At 40.4% G+C, this 16,209-nt stretch overlaps 1 protein-coding gene across 6 annotated transcripts in view; it reads left to right on the top strand.

The window, feature by feature from the left end:
• Positions 1-16,209, top strand: part of ALMS1 (ALMS1 centrosome and basal body associated protein) — a 228,773-nt gene that overhangs the window by 209,633 nt on the left and 2,931 nt on the right. For 4 of the 6 annotated variants that reach the window (XM_073023075.1, XM_073023076.1, XM_073023078.1 and 1 more), the window contains 7 exons: positions 5,417-5,537; positions 6,757-6,960; positions 7,274-7,515; positions 8,278-8,461; positions 9,321-9,384; positions 14,555-14,654; positions 15,650-15,997. In XM_073023075.1, coding sequence (XP_072879176.1) covers positions 5,417-5,537; positions 6,757-6,960; positions 7,274-7,515; positions 8,278-8,461; positions 9,321-9,384; positions 14,555-14,654; positions 15,650-15,694 — 960 coding nt within the window. In that variant the 3' untranslated portion in view covers positions 15,695-15,997. Of the gene's footprint in view, positions 1-5,416; positions 5,538-6,756; positions 6,961-7,273; positions 7,516-8,277; positions 8,462-9,320; positions 9,385-14,554; positions 14,655-15,649; positions 15,998-16,209 lie in introns of those variants that run through there. The other 2 variants (XR_012095364.1, XM_073023079.1) reach the window with 2 other exon arrangements.

The raw sequence follows: 16,209 nt of genomic DNA on the forward strand, positions 1-16,209 counted from the left end.
TATGTTTTCATCTCTTGGGTATATACCTAGGAGTGGAATTAATCATACGGCAACTCTGTTTAACCATTTGAGGAACTGCCAGACTTTTCCAAAATGACTGCACAATTTTACATTCCCACCAGCAGTATGTGAGGGTTCAAATTTTTCCACATCCTAGTAAACAATTGTTTTTGCCTCTCTCTTTGATTGTCATCTTCCTACTGGGCTGGATAATTATATTGGTTTGAGAGAGAATTTATTCTTAGACTGTTTTCTATTTTTAAATGTTTACCTTTTTATAGGCAAGCATTACTAAATGAAAAAGAATTTCAATGAAAACGGAAACATTCTAAGGCTTCTCATATAACCCAGTGTAATTGTGTGTTTTTTCACACCCTGTGGTGCACACCATGACTGCTTGTGTCCTTTGGAAGTGCAGGATGTTCACAGAAACTCAGACTTGGAAGGGACTCTTGGAGTCCTGTGATCCTACCCACTGCCATCAACACTTCTGCTGCATCTGCACCAAATGACAGGCCACCCTCTAGTAGCTCCACCTCTCACGTGCTGCACCAAATGACAGGCCACCCTCTAGTAGCTCCACCTCTCACATGCTGCACCAAATGACAGGCCACCCTCTAGTAGCTCCACCTCTCACGTGCTGCTTATGGGGTAGCAGTTCCATTTGCCTAAGGCTGCAGTTATCAAAGGCTTTAACTTAGATCCAATATCTCCTTGCATTGGAGTATCTGGCTCTGCTCTCAGAGCTGCTCTCCGAAGGCACAGGAAACAGACCTAGCCCTCTGCCTCTCGGGCCTCCTTTCCTGATGTGTTTTCTCTCAGGTCCTCACTCCATGAACAGTTCCACATGGGCTGTGGTTTCTGCTCTCCTTTCTGAGTTTGGCAGCTTTCCTGGGTATAAGTTTGTTGGTGTCTTGTTTTTAAATATGTCCCTCTCAGCTAAGCTTGTTGTGCTTCAGGTAGTGAGAACGTGTTGACCAACACAACTTACCACCTTCATTCAGTGGCTGGACCATGTCTGTGGCCTAACGTATGTTATTCCTGTTGAACTCCTTAAATCTTTACTGCCACACCCTTCCCCACAAGTTTTTGTTTTGTTTATTCTCATTTCTTGAACTGGTAATACAGTACAACCGCATGTACAAAATATTTGATCAGGAGTGTCCTTCCTACTCCTGTTCCCCAGCACCCAACACTCCTTCCCAGAGGTATACCATAAAATTTCATCCATTTTAAGTATACAGTTAACTTTTAGTAAATTTACAGAGTTTCGCAATCATCACCACAATCCAGTTTTAGAACATTTCTGTCATTACCAAAAGGTCCCTTGTACCCCTTTGCAGTCAATCCTCATTCCCAGCCCCAGGCAACCTCTCATCTGCCTTCTCCCTCTTCTGGAGATTTAATGTATATAGCATCCGATGTGGTCTTTTGCATCTGCCTTTTTTTGTTAACATAATGATTTCAAGGTTCATCCGTGCTGTAGTATGCATCAGTGGTTCCTTTTTGTTGCTGAATAGTATTCCATTTTATGGATATACCACATTTTGCTTATCTTTCAGTTGATGGACATTTGGATTGTTTGATTTTTTTGAATAATGTGAATGCTGCTATTAATACTTGTGTAAAAGTTTTGTGTGGGCATACATTTTCATTTCTTCTGGGTTTTTACTCAGGAGTGAAATTGGTCGGTCATACAATAGGTTTATGTTTAACTTTATCAGAAATTGCCAAAGTGTTTTTCCAAAGTGGCTGTATCATTTTACATTCTTTCCTGCAACGTGTGAGGGTTTCGGTTTCTCCACTTCCTTGTCAACACTTGCAGTTGTCCACCTTTTTATTTATAGCCATTCTACTGGGTGTGAACTGGTATCTTGTGAGTTTAATTTGAATTTCCCTAATGACTGATGATATTGAACATTTTGTGTGCTTACTGGCCACTCTTACATCTTCTTTGATGAAGTGTCTTTTTAAATCTTTTCACCCATTTTAAAATTAGGTTATCTTCCTACTGAGTTGAAAGAGCTCTCTATATACTCTGGTTACAAGTCCTTTATCAGATGTATTTTTTGTAAATAATTTCTCCCAGGTTGTGGCTTTTGAAGTGCAAATGGTTTTAATACAGTAATGACGAAGTCCAGTTTAAACTGTTTCTTTTATGGATTGTGGATTGTACTTGGGGTGTTATATTCAAGAACTGTTTGCCTAACCAAAGTCACAGAGATGTTCTCCTATGTTTTTCATCAAAAGTTTATTGTTTTAATTATTATGTTTAGGTCTACAGTCCATTTTTAGTACACTTTTTGTGTATGGTGCGTTGTCTAACTTCATCTCTTTGCATAGGGATATTTAATTGTCCCAGCATTATTTGTTCAAAAGAATATTATTTTCTCCAATTAGTTGCTTTGGCCCCTTTGTTGAAAACTAATTGATCACATATGTAAGACTTCATTTGGAATTTTCATTCTCTTCCATTGATATGTCTATATCTTTTTTTTTTTTTTTTTTTCCCCCTTAAGACAGAGTCTCACTCCGTTGTCCAGGCTGGAGTGCAGTGGTGCAATCTCAGCTTACTGCAGCCTTTGCCTCCCACGTTTAAGCGATTCTTCTGCTTCAGCCTCCCGAGTAGCTGGGACTACAGGTGCACACCACCACGTGGGCCCAGCTAATTTTTGTATTTTTAGTAGAGACCGGGTTTCACCACATTGGCCAGGCTGGTCTCAAACTCCTGACTTCCTCATCCACCTGCCTCAGCCTCCCAAAGTGCTGGGATTACAGGCATGAGCCACTGTGCCCAGCCAATCTGTATCTATCCTTATATCAATACCACAATGCCTTGATTGCTGTAACTTTTTAAGATTTGAAATCACGAAATGTAAGTCCTCTACCTCTCTTTTTTTTTTCAGTAACTTTTGGTTCTTGTGGTCCTTGCCATTTCCATATAAAGTTGAGATCATTTTGTAGATTTCTTGAAAAATGCTTGCTAGAATTTTGATAGAGATTGTGTAGAATCTACAGATTAATTTGGGGATAATTGCCATCCTAACAATTTTGAAACTTCCAATCCATGTACGGTGAATGTCTCACCATTTATATTGACCTCTGATCTCTCCCAGCAATGTTTTCTAGTTTTTAATGTGCAAACCTTGCACTTCTTTTGTTAACTTTATTCCTAAATATTTTTTTCTTTTTGATGCTATTGCGAGTGAGATAGTTTTCTTAATTTTATTTTCAGGTTGTCACTTGCTAGAACATAGAAATACAATTGATTTTTTATCTTATTAATCTTATATTCTGCAACCTAGGTAACCTTGGTTATTAGTTCTAGTTCTTTGTGGATTCCTTAGTATTTTCTACAGAGAAGATCATGTCATTTGTAAATAAAACCAGTTTTACTTCTTCCTTTCAATCTGGATTCTTTTCTTTCAGAGACATTTTATAAATAAAAAAACAAACACCTACATACACTTTTTTAGTATCTAACATGCTTTCTTCCCTTCTTTTATAGCTGCAGAGAAGGTATAATGTATTTCATATCAGTCACTTCTTTTTTATGTTCCTTTTTTTAAGGAGAAAATAAAAAGATTTTTTTTTAACATCATGGTAGTCTCTAGTTTTATATTAGTGTTTTATATTTTACCATCTAAATCATCCGTTCTTTCTAAAATGCAGATTTTGTTTCCATTTCTGGATGGGGAAACTGACACAAAGAGGTTGTGTCTTGCCTAAGTAGAGACTGCTAATAAAGGGAAGACCTGAAACTGGCCCAGCTGTTTGGAATCCTGACACAGAGCTTTTTTTTTTTTTTCCTGCATCAAAGTTGCTGCCATTCCTCCTGCCTAATGAGCAGACCTTTACAATTGCCCCTACTAAACATGCTCTGATTTAGCCCATCATTCCTGTTATTACTTGGGATCCTGACAGAGGCTCGCTCTCTGATGAGTATTGTATGTAAATTCTCCTGTTTTCCCTATCTCTAAGACATTTATGTGTAAAATCTTAAGAAGGAATAGCCAGTACCAAACCCAGTGATTGCACACAGTAATTGCTTAGTAAATATTTGTTGTCAAATGCAAGATGCACCACTCAGTAAAGACATCTCTCTGTTTTGAAATTATGTTTGGATAAGGTTGGTTGAATCCGTTATGATTCTATCAACTTGTATTATCATCCAACCCATATAACTCCATCTTGCCCTCAAAGATGCTATGAAATGTTTTGGCATTTTGTTCAAATCTAGGTACAGTATGCTACGTATTCTTTTGGTTAGCCAGTAAAGTGACCTTATCTACTAGAGAAAACAAGGCTAACCTGGCAGGGCATGCTCTGCCTGCCTGACTGAGCCTGACTTAAATCTGCTCATGGTTTTTTTGAACAGTTCCTAGCAAATTATCTGATTCATAATGCATCCTAAGTTTTACATGTCATCAGTGTTCATCCCACTAGTTTGCAATGCCTACCTTTCTGACAAAGTATTTCCTTTCTTCAACTGTCTAATATAGATCTTCCTCACCAAAATTCTGTTACAAGTTTCTTTGTGACTCTGGAATATGGTTTATCTAGCTCAACGGATCAGATATCCTCAGTTTCCCATCCTTACCCAGGCTTTAATTTACCTCCACCAGACCTGCCTAAGTAGAAAATTCCCTGGCATTTATTCAAAATATAGATGCCCAGACCCTTCCCCTAGAGATTCCAATTCATCATTCTGGGTTAGCCTCCCTCTGTCCTTATTAACGATGGAGATATTAACAATGAACAATTTTAAGAAGTACTATTTTACACTATAATATTGTGTTCAGCTATATCTTGTTAATCTTTTTGTCATCTACCGACATTCCACCATCAGCTGCAATCTCAGAAATTGCCTTCATTGCTCTACTTGCTCAGAACATAATTAAAAGGGCTTTGGGACTCTCTAATACTTTTTGCAATACTCTACTCATCAGGACATCTCACGAGCCTTGCAGGTCTTTGGTGTTTGTCTTAATATACGTGTCTAAGTCAGCTCTTAATTGGAGAGCACTGTCTTCAGTTCATCACTTTTTTTTTTACCTATCTCCAGCCCTCTTTATCTCACATGAAAATTATATGCAGGTGTCACTTCAGAGTTTCATTCTGAAGATACATCAGACTAATGTTTGGCTAGCATTCTCTTCAGAGTTTTTCCAAGCCCAGTGAAAATAGCCAGGCTTTTTTTGTCTTACCACCTTACAACAGCTTCAGTCCTATCCAACTACAACATTCTCCCTATCACAGATACAAGGCAGCATGTTCACAGTATCTCAAGCTTCTTCTAAATGCATCTCAACAGTTTGAATTGGATTAGAAAGAGGACTTGTTGGCTTGCTTATCCTGTGGGTAACTGTGACATTGACTGCAGGTAATAATAACAAGGTCTATTTTATTTTTCTAGGTAGCAAACCATGTGATTTCTTCTGACTCTATTTCCTCTTCTGCCAGTAGTTTCCTGAGCTTGAACTCTACTTTTTGCAACAAGCAAAATGCACACATGTTAAACAAGGGCATACAAGCAGGTAATTACTTGAATCTAAACTTTTTCATTGAAATACATTGAAATGGCTCTTAAACATATAAGATACTCAACCTCAATCATAATAAAGGACATGAAGATAAAACTGTATCCAAGTGCCAGTTTTCATCTTATCAGATTGGCAAAAATTCAAGTTTGATGGCAAGTTTGTGGGCAAGAGTGTAGGGAAGTGGGTTCCCTTGTATATTCCAGTGAGGGTAGAAGTTGGTTCACTATGAAAGACAATTTGAAAGTTCCTATCAAAATTACTTTCACTCAGCATTTTTACTTTTGAAATGTCTGCTAAAAAAATAAATAAATAAATAAATAAATAAATTTAAAAAAAAAAAAAAAGAAATGTCTGCTATATACTATGAATATGTGGAATTTAACCTAAAGATATACTTGCATATGTGCAAAATAGTGTACAAAATTAACCACTAAAACATCATTTATAGCAGGAGATTAAAATGAATTTAGGTGTTCCTCAATAACTGAATGATTACATAAATTATTGTATATCTAGATAATGAATGAAATTCTGCATAGAATGAGGAGGCTCTCTCTCTACTAACATGGAAAGATCTCCAAGGCATATAATTGATTTTAAGGAAAGGTACAGAACAGTGTATAGCATACTACAATATGAATTTTTTTTTTTAATGGAAGAAATAAAGGAGGGAAGAGAATTGCTTAAATGTGCCAAATGAATTCTCTGGAACCATAGGAGGTTGTGAACAGAATATATGAAGACCAGAAGTAGGAAGGAGGATTTTTAGCTATTGCCTTTCTATTCCTTTTGGTTTCATAAAATAAAAATAAATAAACTTTCATCTTGATTTGTTTCTTCCCCTCAAATCCTGTCTTCTGTCAACCTCTCCCTTACCTGGGTGACTACCAAAAGGAATCTAAGTATTTATTGTCTTTCTGACTTGGGATCAGAATTGAAATCCTTTACCCTTTGAACCCATTTTTGTTCTTCTTTCCCTCTAATACCTAAAATGACTTACAAATAAAACCCTTTCTTTTTTCTTCTCCTTCTTTTCCCCTCCTGCTCTCTCCTGTCCTTCCTTCTCTTCCTCTCTCTGTCTTCCCATCCCTCCATCCCACACAAAGGGATTGTATTTTTGAAACATTAAAAAGGGTTCACGTACTCACTTGAATAAACCTGTCAACTCAGCCTCAAGGTTACTCCCAGAGACACCTATGATCCTTCCCCTCAGGTAACTTGGAGATTGTGAACGGTGCCAAAAAACACACTCGAGATGTTGGGATAACTTTCCCAACTCCAAGTTCCAGCGAGGCTAAATTGGAAGAGGACAGTGATGTGACTTCTTGGTCAGAAGAAAAACGTGAAGAAAAACTGCTCTTTACCAGTTATCCTGGAGACAGAAAGTTAAAAAAGAACAAGAAGAATTCCCATGAAGGTCAGTTTCTCATTCCAGATCTTGTAGTAAAGAAACTAGTGAATTTCAAGTCCCCTGCGATGCTGACTGTGTGTTTCCAAGTGACTCTATATGGTCCCCACCTACCCCCAGCCACCACCTTGTCAGGTTTTCAAAGTCCAGCACTGCAGTTACACAGTCATCCCTGCAGTGAAACCAGACTCAAGGGCACCCTGTGGCCGCTGACAACTGAGACCCTTGAGAGACTCTATTGTATGCATGTCCTTGATGAGAGCTGGGTGGTACTGTAAAAAAGTGAAAAATCTGTTTTCCTTCTAAAAACTATTTCCTGTAGGAGTTTCCTGGTTTGTTCCTGTGGAAAATGTGGAGTCTGGATCAAAGAAGGAAAATATGCCCAAGACTTGGGGCCCTGGCGTCTCCTGGTTTGAACCAATAACCAAGACCAAGCCATGGAGGGAGCCACTGCGGGAGCAGAACTGGCAGGGGCAGCGCCTGGACGGTCGGGGCTCCCTGGCAGGCCCAGGCAGAGAGGATGGCAGAGACCCACTGAAGCCGTTTGTGAGAGCAACCCTGCAGGTGTAGTGACGTTGACTTAACTTTAGCCCTACTAAAGTTAGGTGTAGGGAGAAGAAGGGCAAGGCACAGAGAAGCTGGCTGTGTCACTTGGTGAGCTGAGGTGTAGGCCCGAGACCCTCTTTTCTAGCACCTCTGCAGTTCACCTGTTTTCACGCATGAGGGCTGGATTTCTCATCGTCCATCAAAGGCTGCCTTACTCTTAACCATAGATGGTGCATCACCCTCAGGATCTGGGGACAAGGCCACAGGAGGGAGGATTTGCAGTTCTGCTTGTCGGCCTTGTGGGTCCTTGTGTGTGGAGGGCCCAAAGGCCTGACGCTTGTGTGGCCTCATGCGTGTTCCTTCATGTCCTCAACTGCTGTTTCTGCTCCATGTCAGATTTAAAGGAAACCAAGTCTCTTCTGATATGTCCCTTGGGGGATAAAGGAAATGTTATTAATGATGTATTTGTTTGAATAGATCTTCAAAATAGCACTGTAGGCAGAGCTGTATTGCATTGATGTTTTGGAGAGTTGTAATCGCCATAGTCTTAGTTCCTGGCCTATGCTGAAGGCATGTCTTTGTTCACTGCGGGTTCCAAGCTGGAGCTATCCCCCACAGAGAGGTGTCGGGAGATTTTTCAACTCTAGATATTTTTTCGGCATTTGAATCAGGCTTCCCCATACCTCTTGGGCAGGTGGTGTTTTTCCAGGCATTTGGAGAGTAGATTGCATCTTTAATGTGAGGCTGGGCATTTTCTCTATTTTTTTTTTTTTTTTTAAGGAATCGCTTCAGTTTCACAGACCTGACTTCATCTCCAGCTCTGGGGAGCGGATAAAGCGCCTGAAGTTAATAGTCCAGGAGAGGAAGCTGCAGAGCATGTTACAGAGCGAGCGGGATGTGCTATTCAATATTGACAGGGAACAGCAGGGCCACCAGAATCGCATGCGCCCGCTGCCCAAGAGAGGTACACCCTGCCCGTTCCCTTTCCTATGAGTGGAATAGAGAAGGCAAGGTCTGCTGCTGTGCTGCAGAGCCCTGCTAAAGGCCAGGCCAGGCCAGTTACATGGGCAGACAGCGACCTTTTGCTTGCCAAGACTCAAACCTTAGCTATCAGAACCTCCCCAGCTTAGCCTTCGGCACATTCATGATCCAGCTAAGCCCAGTTACTCTGGCCCTGTCCCTGCGTCTTAAACCAGCTTTGTGTCTGTGAGCAAGTTAGTTCCAAAAGTATATTGATTTTTCCTGAAAAGATGGGGCTGATTCCAGGCTTGCTTACCTCTTAGGATGATAATAATTAGAATACTACTAATAATAAACACCTAGTCCTTACATCTTGCCCAGGCACTGTTCACATTAGCGCTTACAACATTCTCAGTAGATACTATTAATATATTTACTTTATAGTAAGAAAACTGAATCAAAGGGAGATTAAGTACCTCTCCCAAGATGACATACCCAGGTGTGCTGCTGTGGAGTCTGCATTCTTAACAATTATGATAATCAGACCTTGATAAAATAATGAAAGCTGTGAAGACTACAAAGCACTATCTAATTCTTTCATCCAACCTTACCTTACCTGGAAACTGGCCAGTTTTTTAATTCAAAGCCTAGTCTTTGCTACAGAGTGTTAGGTCCTTAGGGCCTTAGGCTGCTGTCCCTGTTACCCTAGTCTAACCCTGGCTTGCCTTGGTCATTGCTCCCCACCCAGTCTTGCCAGCTCAGAGTAGGGGCACGAAGTCCTAGCAGCTCCCTCTCCCAGCGCTTGCACCACACCCTCTGGGTTAAGTCACAGCCCACTGAAAACCCTTTCTTCTCTTGCTTAGTCTTCCTGGCTGTCCAGAAGAGCAAGCCTATCAGCAAGAAGGAAATGATTCAGAGGTCCAAACGGTAAGACCAAGAAAACAAGAGTATGTATACAAGTGTAAAACAGGCCAACAAGTGGTCAGGAGCTCTGGCTTGCACCCAGAATAAAGGCATTATGCTCAAGTTTAAACATTATGAGAAAGTTGTGAGAGTCATTTCTCACTTATGGCACTGAAAAAAAAAATAGCACATCATGGTATGAATGACTCATTCGCAAAAGATGAAAAACTCCTCACTGATTTGCATGCTTAGGATCCTCTTTATTAGAAACCTAAATTTAAATAAAGAATATTTTAGGCCAGGTGCGGTGGCTCACGCCTGTAATCCCAGCACTTTGGGAGGCCGAGGCAGGCGCATCACTTGAGGTCAGGAGTTCGAGACCAGCCTGACCAACTTGGTGAAACCCTGTCTCTACTCCAAATACAAAAATTAGCCGGTCATGGTGGTGCACTCCTGTAATCCCAGCCACTCGGAAGGCTGAGCGGGGAGGATCCCTTGAACCTGGAAGGCAGAGGTTGCAGTGAGCTTAGATGGCGCCACTGTACTTCAGTCTGGTAGTCTCAGAGTGAGACTCCATCTCAAAAAAAAAAAAAAAAAAAAAGATTATTTTGAAATAAAATTAAATAAGTTTTTGGGCCTCACCTTTTATTTTAGCAATCCCATTTCTAGAAATTGATCCAATAAGGTGAGAAATAACAGTGTTCTCCAGAATACATTAAGTTAAACTTTTTTTAAAAATTAAATTTTCGAAGCATGTGAACACTGTTACCACTTGTGGTCTTTAAAAATAAGTATTTGTGCCTATGTAGATGTGTATACTTTTAGATGCATAGACTATTTCTGGAAGACAGAAAAAACTGATAATACTGATTGCCTTTGGAAAGGAGAACTGATATAGTAGATTTTTTGACTTTTTATAATTTTCGAATTTTGTGCCATGATGAATGAACATTAGCTACTCATTAATTAATTGATTTGAGTGTTGGGTGTGGTGGTACATTTCTGTAATTCTGCCTACTCAGGAGTCTTAGGTGAGAGAATCTCTTAAGCCCAGGAATTTGAGACTGCAGTGAGCTATGATCACACCATTATGCTCCGACCTGGGTAACGAACTGAGACTCTGTATCTAAAAAATAATAAAATAAATTTTTAAAAAATTAATTCATTTCAGATATTCATATATTGATCATGAGAATGCCAGAGAATAAGTTAAGGTTGACTTTTTTAGGCATTCATTGGAGACTTGCTTTAATAAGAATAGTTTCTTAGTTGGCATAATGCTTCTGAAGTAACGGTGCTTTAAAACCATTTATCTCATGGACTTGAAGCATTCCTCTTGAAATCTTGTTTTTACTCTCTATCTAGTCAGCCCTTATAGGCAATCCAAAGGAATACTTTAGATGCTTTAGTCCAGTGGTTCTCAGAGAGGGGTTTATGGAGTCCTGGAAGTTGCTGAGACCCTTTCAGGCGATTTGCAAGGTCAAAATTAATTTCAGAATGACACTAGGATGTTCTGTGCCTTTTTTGCTGTGTTGGCTATTTGCACCAAAGATACAATAGTAATGGGAGAGGAGTAAAACCATTGGTGTCTTATCACTATTCAAGACAGTGGCACCAAAGGATACTAGTCTAGTAGGCATTGTATCCTGCACAGCCTCCCACCAGGAGTGTGATGGAAGAACAAGGAAACAGTGTAAATGGAGGTACACAGGAAGCACTTCCTTTGCACAGTGAAAGATGATGACTGTTTCAAGGAAAAGCACTTATGCCATGGTTTGTGTCGTGAGCTGAACCAGCTGCCTTTTTCATGGAACGTGACTTTTACTTGAAAGAGTAACTGACAGAAAACCAATTATTGTGACTTGTGTTTGTAGCAGACATTTTCTTGAAAATGAAAAAGTGAGTCTGTGACTTCAGGAAAATGTCCAACGGTATCTGTTGCCAAAGAAAATGTGAGTTTTCACGCCAGCAACAGAATTCTAGAAAACTTGTGTTGACCACCATGGGCTTGACGACTTCTTAGTACTTAGACCTTTCTGATGAGATAAGCAGTGACGTTAACAAATGTGATGGTTTTCATGTTACCTAAATAAATTTGTCAACATTTGGAAAAGCTGCATAACTCCCTGGACCAGGATTTTCCGAATGATTGTTGCTTTTTGTTACAAAATCAGGGAATAGAAGATTCATTCAAATAGTACAAGGTAGACTGATGGATATTTATGTAACAGAATAGGAAAAGTTTACTGACATGTTTTCAGATTCTGCCTTGCAACTAATTTTTAAGAAACTACCACTTGTCAGCCAGGCACAGTGGCTCACGCCTGTAATCCCAGCACTTTGGGAGGACAAGGTGGGCAGATCTCTTGAGGTCAGGAGTTCATGCCTGGCCAACATGGTGAAACCCTTCTCTACTAAAACTACAAAAATTAGCTTGACGTGGTGGCGGGTACCTGTAATCCCAGCTACTCTGGAGGCTGAGGCAGGACAATTGCCTGAACCTGGGAGGCAGAGGTTGCAGTGAGCGAAGATCACACCACTACACTCCAGCCTGGGCAACAAGTGCGAAACTCTGTCTCAAAAAAAAAAAAAAAAAGAACAGAAACTCTCACTTATCAAGTTTGGGTGTAGTATCAAAGAGAATCAAGAGTTACCTGAAAAGAATAGTGCAATAACTTCTCTCGTTTCCAAGTACGTGGACAATCTATATGTAAGCTGGATTTTTTTAATGCATACTTTAACCAGAGCAAGAAGGGACAGCATACTTAATACAGAAGCAGATATGAGTCCAGCTGTCTTCCATTAAAACAGACATTAAAGAGTTTTCAAAAAAATGTAAACAGTGCCACTCACTAAAATTTTTTGGTTTGCAAAACATCTTTATTTCTCATTAAAAATATAGGTTTCTTATGTTAGTGTGTCACAGGCTTATTTTTATTTCAAGTGAATTAAAAAATAAAGTTTTTCTTAATTTTAAATTTTAATTTTTAATACAGTATCAGTAGATAAAACCTACATTGGGATCTTCATTGTTTAGGAGTGTGAAGGGGGTCCTAAGTCTAAAATATTTGAGAACCACTGCTTCATTCTAACTCAGTCACAAAATGAAATTAGGGAAATTATACAGGGTTTGTTGTGGGGCCGCTACTTATACTCTCACCTCAGCAAGAGCAGTCCCTGCTGTAAGGGCCTAGGAAGCTTGGCTACAGGAAGACAGGCAGGACGTCTCCTATAACGTATCAATGCTTTCAACCAGAAATATACTTATATGAGTGGATTTAGTGCCCATCTTCTGGAGAGACTTGAGTTTTTAAACTGGTACATTATCATTAGGTTGCTTCTATTCATGTTTATTTCTTATGTGGCCTCTTTTCAAGGAAGTGATCTGTTTCCATCTGAGAATCTTAACTATCTTCTAGTAACTCTTAATATTTAGGAAAGTACAACCCAGACCCAGCAAGTTAGGGTCACAGCTGGGGTTAGAGCCCGGTGTTTGGCCTTCAATTTTGTCCTATTAAGGATTTGTATCTCTGGAGCCTCTGTTACTCATCTTTTGTTATCATCTGTCTCTACGAAAGATATTTAAAGGTTCCTGTGAGAAGGAAAGATTTCAAGAGGAAAGAACATAGCTCTTTTATTTGGAAGTACTTGTTCCAGAGTGGCCTTCAGGAGACACCTTCACCTTCTCTAATATGTTTCCTGTGGAGCCCTGCATCAATCTAGTGATTTGTTTTTTCCAGATTATAGAAAACTCTGGGAAATATAGAGAAAAGTAGAAAAAAGAAAATGAATATCACTTATCATCCTTCCATCTAAACATAATACTAGTCCTATTTTTGGTGGGAGGTGTGGGAATTTTGCAGAGACCTGCATAACACACACTTTCTTCCCTCAAATTGTAGATCATACTGCATATACAGGTTTGTATCTTGCTTTATTTTACTCAACATTATGTTGTGAACCTTTCCTATGACATTCAAAATTCTGAAACTTTTGTTTCATGTACATGGAACATACTTGTAACATATACATTCCATTATACTTCATAATCTATTTAACTGTTGTTTTGTTGGAAACGTATTTACAATGAGAGTGCATTTATCAAATGCACATTTGTGTTTCTCCCAACTTAAAATCATTGCCACCCAACCCCTGCTAGAACAGATCCCATGTTTTTCACGTGGCCACAAGATGCTCCACAGCCCGCCTCACCCTCACCCTGCCTGTTTCCCACCTATTCCTTTACACTCTTTTTCAGGAAGCCTCGACTCCATTTTTACCAATACCCATTTTCCCTGCCTTGAGTGTCTTTTGCCCTTCTCCCCATTCGCTTTCTGCTCTTACCTTTTTTTGTTTGTTTGTTTTGCTTTTTGAGATGGAGTCTCACTTTATCGCCCCACTGGAGTGCAGCAGTGGGTCAATCTTGGCTCACTGCAACCTGTGCCACCCAGATTCAAGCAATTCTCTTGCCTCAGCCTCCTGAGTAGCTGAGGTTACAGGCACCTGCCAATGCTCTCACCTAATTTTTTTTTTTTTTTTTTTTTTTTTTTTTTGTAGTGTTAGTAGAGATAGGGTTTCACCATCTTGGCCAGGCTGGTCTTGATCTCCTGACCTCATGATCCACCCGCCTCTGCCTCCCAAAGTGCTGGGTTTACAGGCTTGAGCTACCACACCTGGCACTCCTATCTACTCTTAAGACCCAACTTACCTCTAATTTCGTCTCTGGAGCCTTTCCCAGCCTCCTTCTATAAGACTATGTTTCTTCTCTAGAACATTTATAGATGTGACCATTTTAGTACTTTCCCATAATTTTGCTAGTGTTTACAAATACAATAGTAACATTGTTCATAATCTTATATTGAAACAATCCATTTTTGCATGTAGAGTAGAAAGCAGAAGTTCACCTTTCCCTGATTTATCTCACTCCTTTCCCCACTTTATCCCACTCCTTTCCCAGACATAAGCACTATTAGGATTTTATTGTGTTTGTATTTCTCTCTCTCCCCTTCCAGATTGTGAGCCCCCAGGCCAGAGTTCTCTGTGCTGGAGTTTCTAACGAGGCCCACGGCCTTTCTGGGAGGGATGAGCTCCTGGAGAGTGGGAGGCATAGGGAGGGATGGTGACAGGAGATCTTGTGCCTCTGGACCCTGGTAACCTCCCCACTTTCTGTCCTTTCGCTGGTGCCATTTCTAAGGATTTATGAGCAGCTTCCAGAAGTACAGAAAAAGAGAGAAGAAGAGAAGAGAAAATCAGAATATAAGTCATACCGACTGCGAGCCCAGCTATATAAAAAGGTCAGTGGGTCCTCTGTCTATAGTGGGATCTATCAGGTTTATTGGGGGAAAGAGAAATGGAGAAAACATGTTGCCTCTTGAGTATACAGTCAGAATGAACCACATTTGAGGAATGAACTTAGAATGCACTAGACCAGTATTGAAATTTGGAAGAAGGCATCTGTAATTAGACTTCAAATCAGGTTTAGCTCCCCATCCATAATTGTGTAAGGCCCTTTCCATGCATTAATTTGGAGTGAAACCAAATTTCGCACACAGGAGTTCATTAACATATCACGGTGGAAATATCAGAATTATCAGGTTTCCATTCCAGAGTCCCAGGTGGTGACTTCATGCCCCTTACTGGTGAGTCAGATACCTCCAGAACTGTTAAACTGGAAAATGTTTGACTGAGGCATAAGAGTTGTCCACTTGGATGGCCCGAGGCCTCCAACTTGTCACCATTCCCTGCCCATAGTCCCAGTGGAGTCAGCGGTGCTGTTAAGTCCAAGAACCTCACGGGACAGCATTGGTGCTACCAGTTAATTCTCTGAGAACCCAGATCGGTTCCTGTGCCTGAAGGGCCATATTCTTCACTGTACTTGTTTCCTTCTCACCCCCTCAGTCACCGCACTGATGTGGGATGGGAGCTGCTTCTGGAGCAGGCCCCAGAACCCAGGCGGGTGCCTCAGGTGGGAGGCCCCAGGCACCACACTGCCTGTCTGCTGCGTCAGCATCGCAGGGCCAGGCCTCTCCTTATGCTGCTGTATGTGGGAACTGATGGGTTATCTGTGTCTGTATAGAAGTAATAGATATTGATTACAGATCCTCTTTCCTGAACCTTTCAGGAAGCATTTTTTATATGATGACCATAGTTTCTGAAGCAGAGTAAAATGAACAAGACTTGAGTAGGACCACACCGATTCTCCTTGGTGACATGGCTGCGGGGAGGAGTGGCATCTGCCTCTGGTGACAATAATATCTAACTTCTTTCCTGCCTCTTCTTTCTTCTACAGAGAGTGACCAATCAACTTCTGGGGAGAAAAGTTCCCTGGGACTGACACAAGTTTATTTTCCTCAGAGCCTTGGAATTCTATTTTATGAACCTAGAGAAGCACAATCCTTACTTTTGTGAGTCTGATTGAATAAAGCTTATTCTTTGTCCTTGTGTACTTCAGAAATAGTACCTTCTAAAGAGTCTGGAGCAGAGTGGTGATTAAATTTCCTAATGGTTTGGGAGCAATACTTTCTTCATAGTGGCCTGTCCATTGGGCTCTGTGTTACAATGATATAATCAGTTCTCAAGAGTGAGTCCCTTTTTGTATGTGTTTTTATACTTTTAGAAAATAAAAACTTTAGATTAACTCATAGTGAACAATTCTTTCCCATCTGAAGAGGTGCAAGGAGCTATGCATTGTCTCCACCGAGGTGTTTAAATGCATCAGTTGAGGAAAATGGGCTTTCAGAATGAAATGTAGTCTGTCTCTTTAGAAACACAATGTGCTGTAGTGGGAGCACTGTTGTGGGCTTTGAGGAGAGGGTGTCTGGTTAGATGCCCACCGGGTGCACCCAGAGA

This window comes from Chlorocebus sabaeus, chromosome 14, assembly GCF_047675955.1.
Source record: "Chlorocebus sabaeus isolate Y175 chromosome 14, mChlSab1.0.hap1, whole genome shotgun sequence".
Classification (NCBI taxonomy): Eukaryota; Metazoa; Chordata; class Mammalia; order Primates; family Cercopithecidae; genus Chlorocebus; species Chlorocebus sabaeus.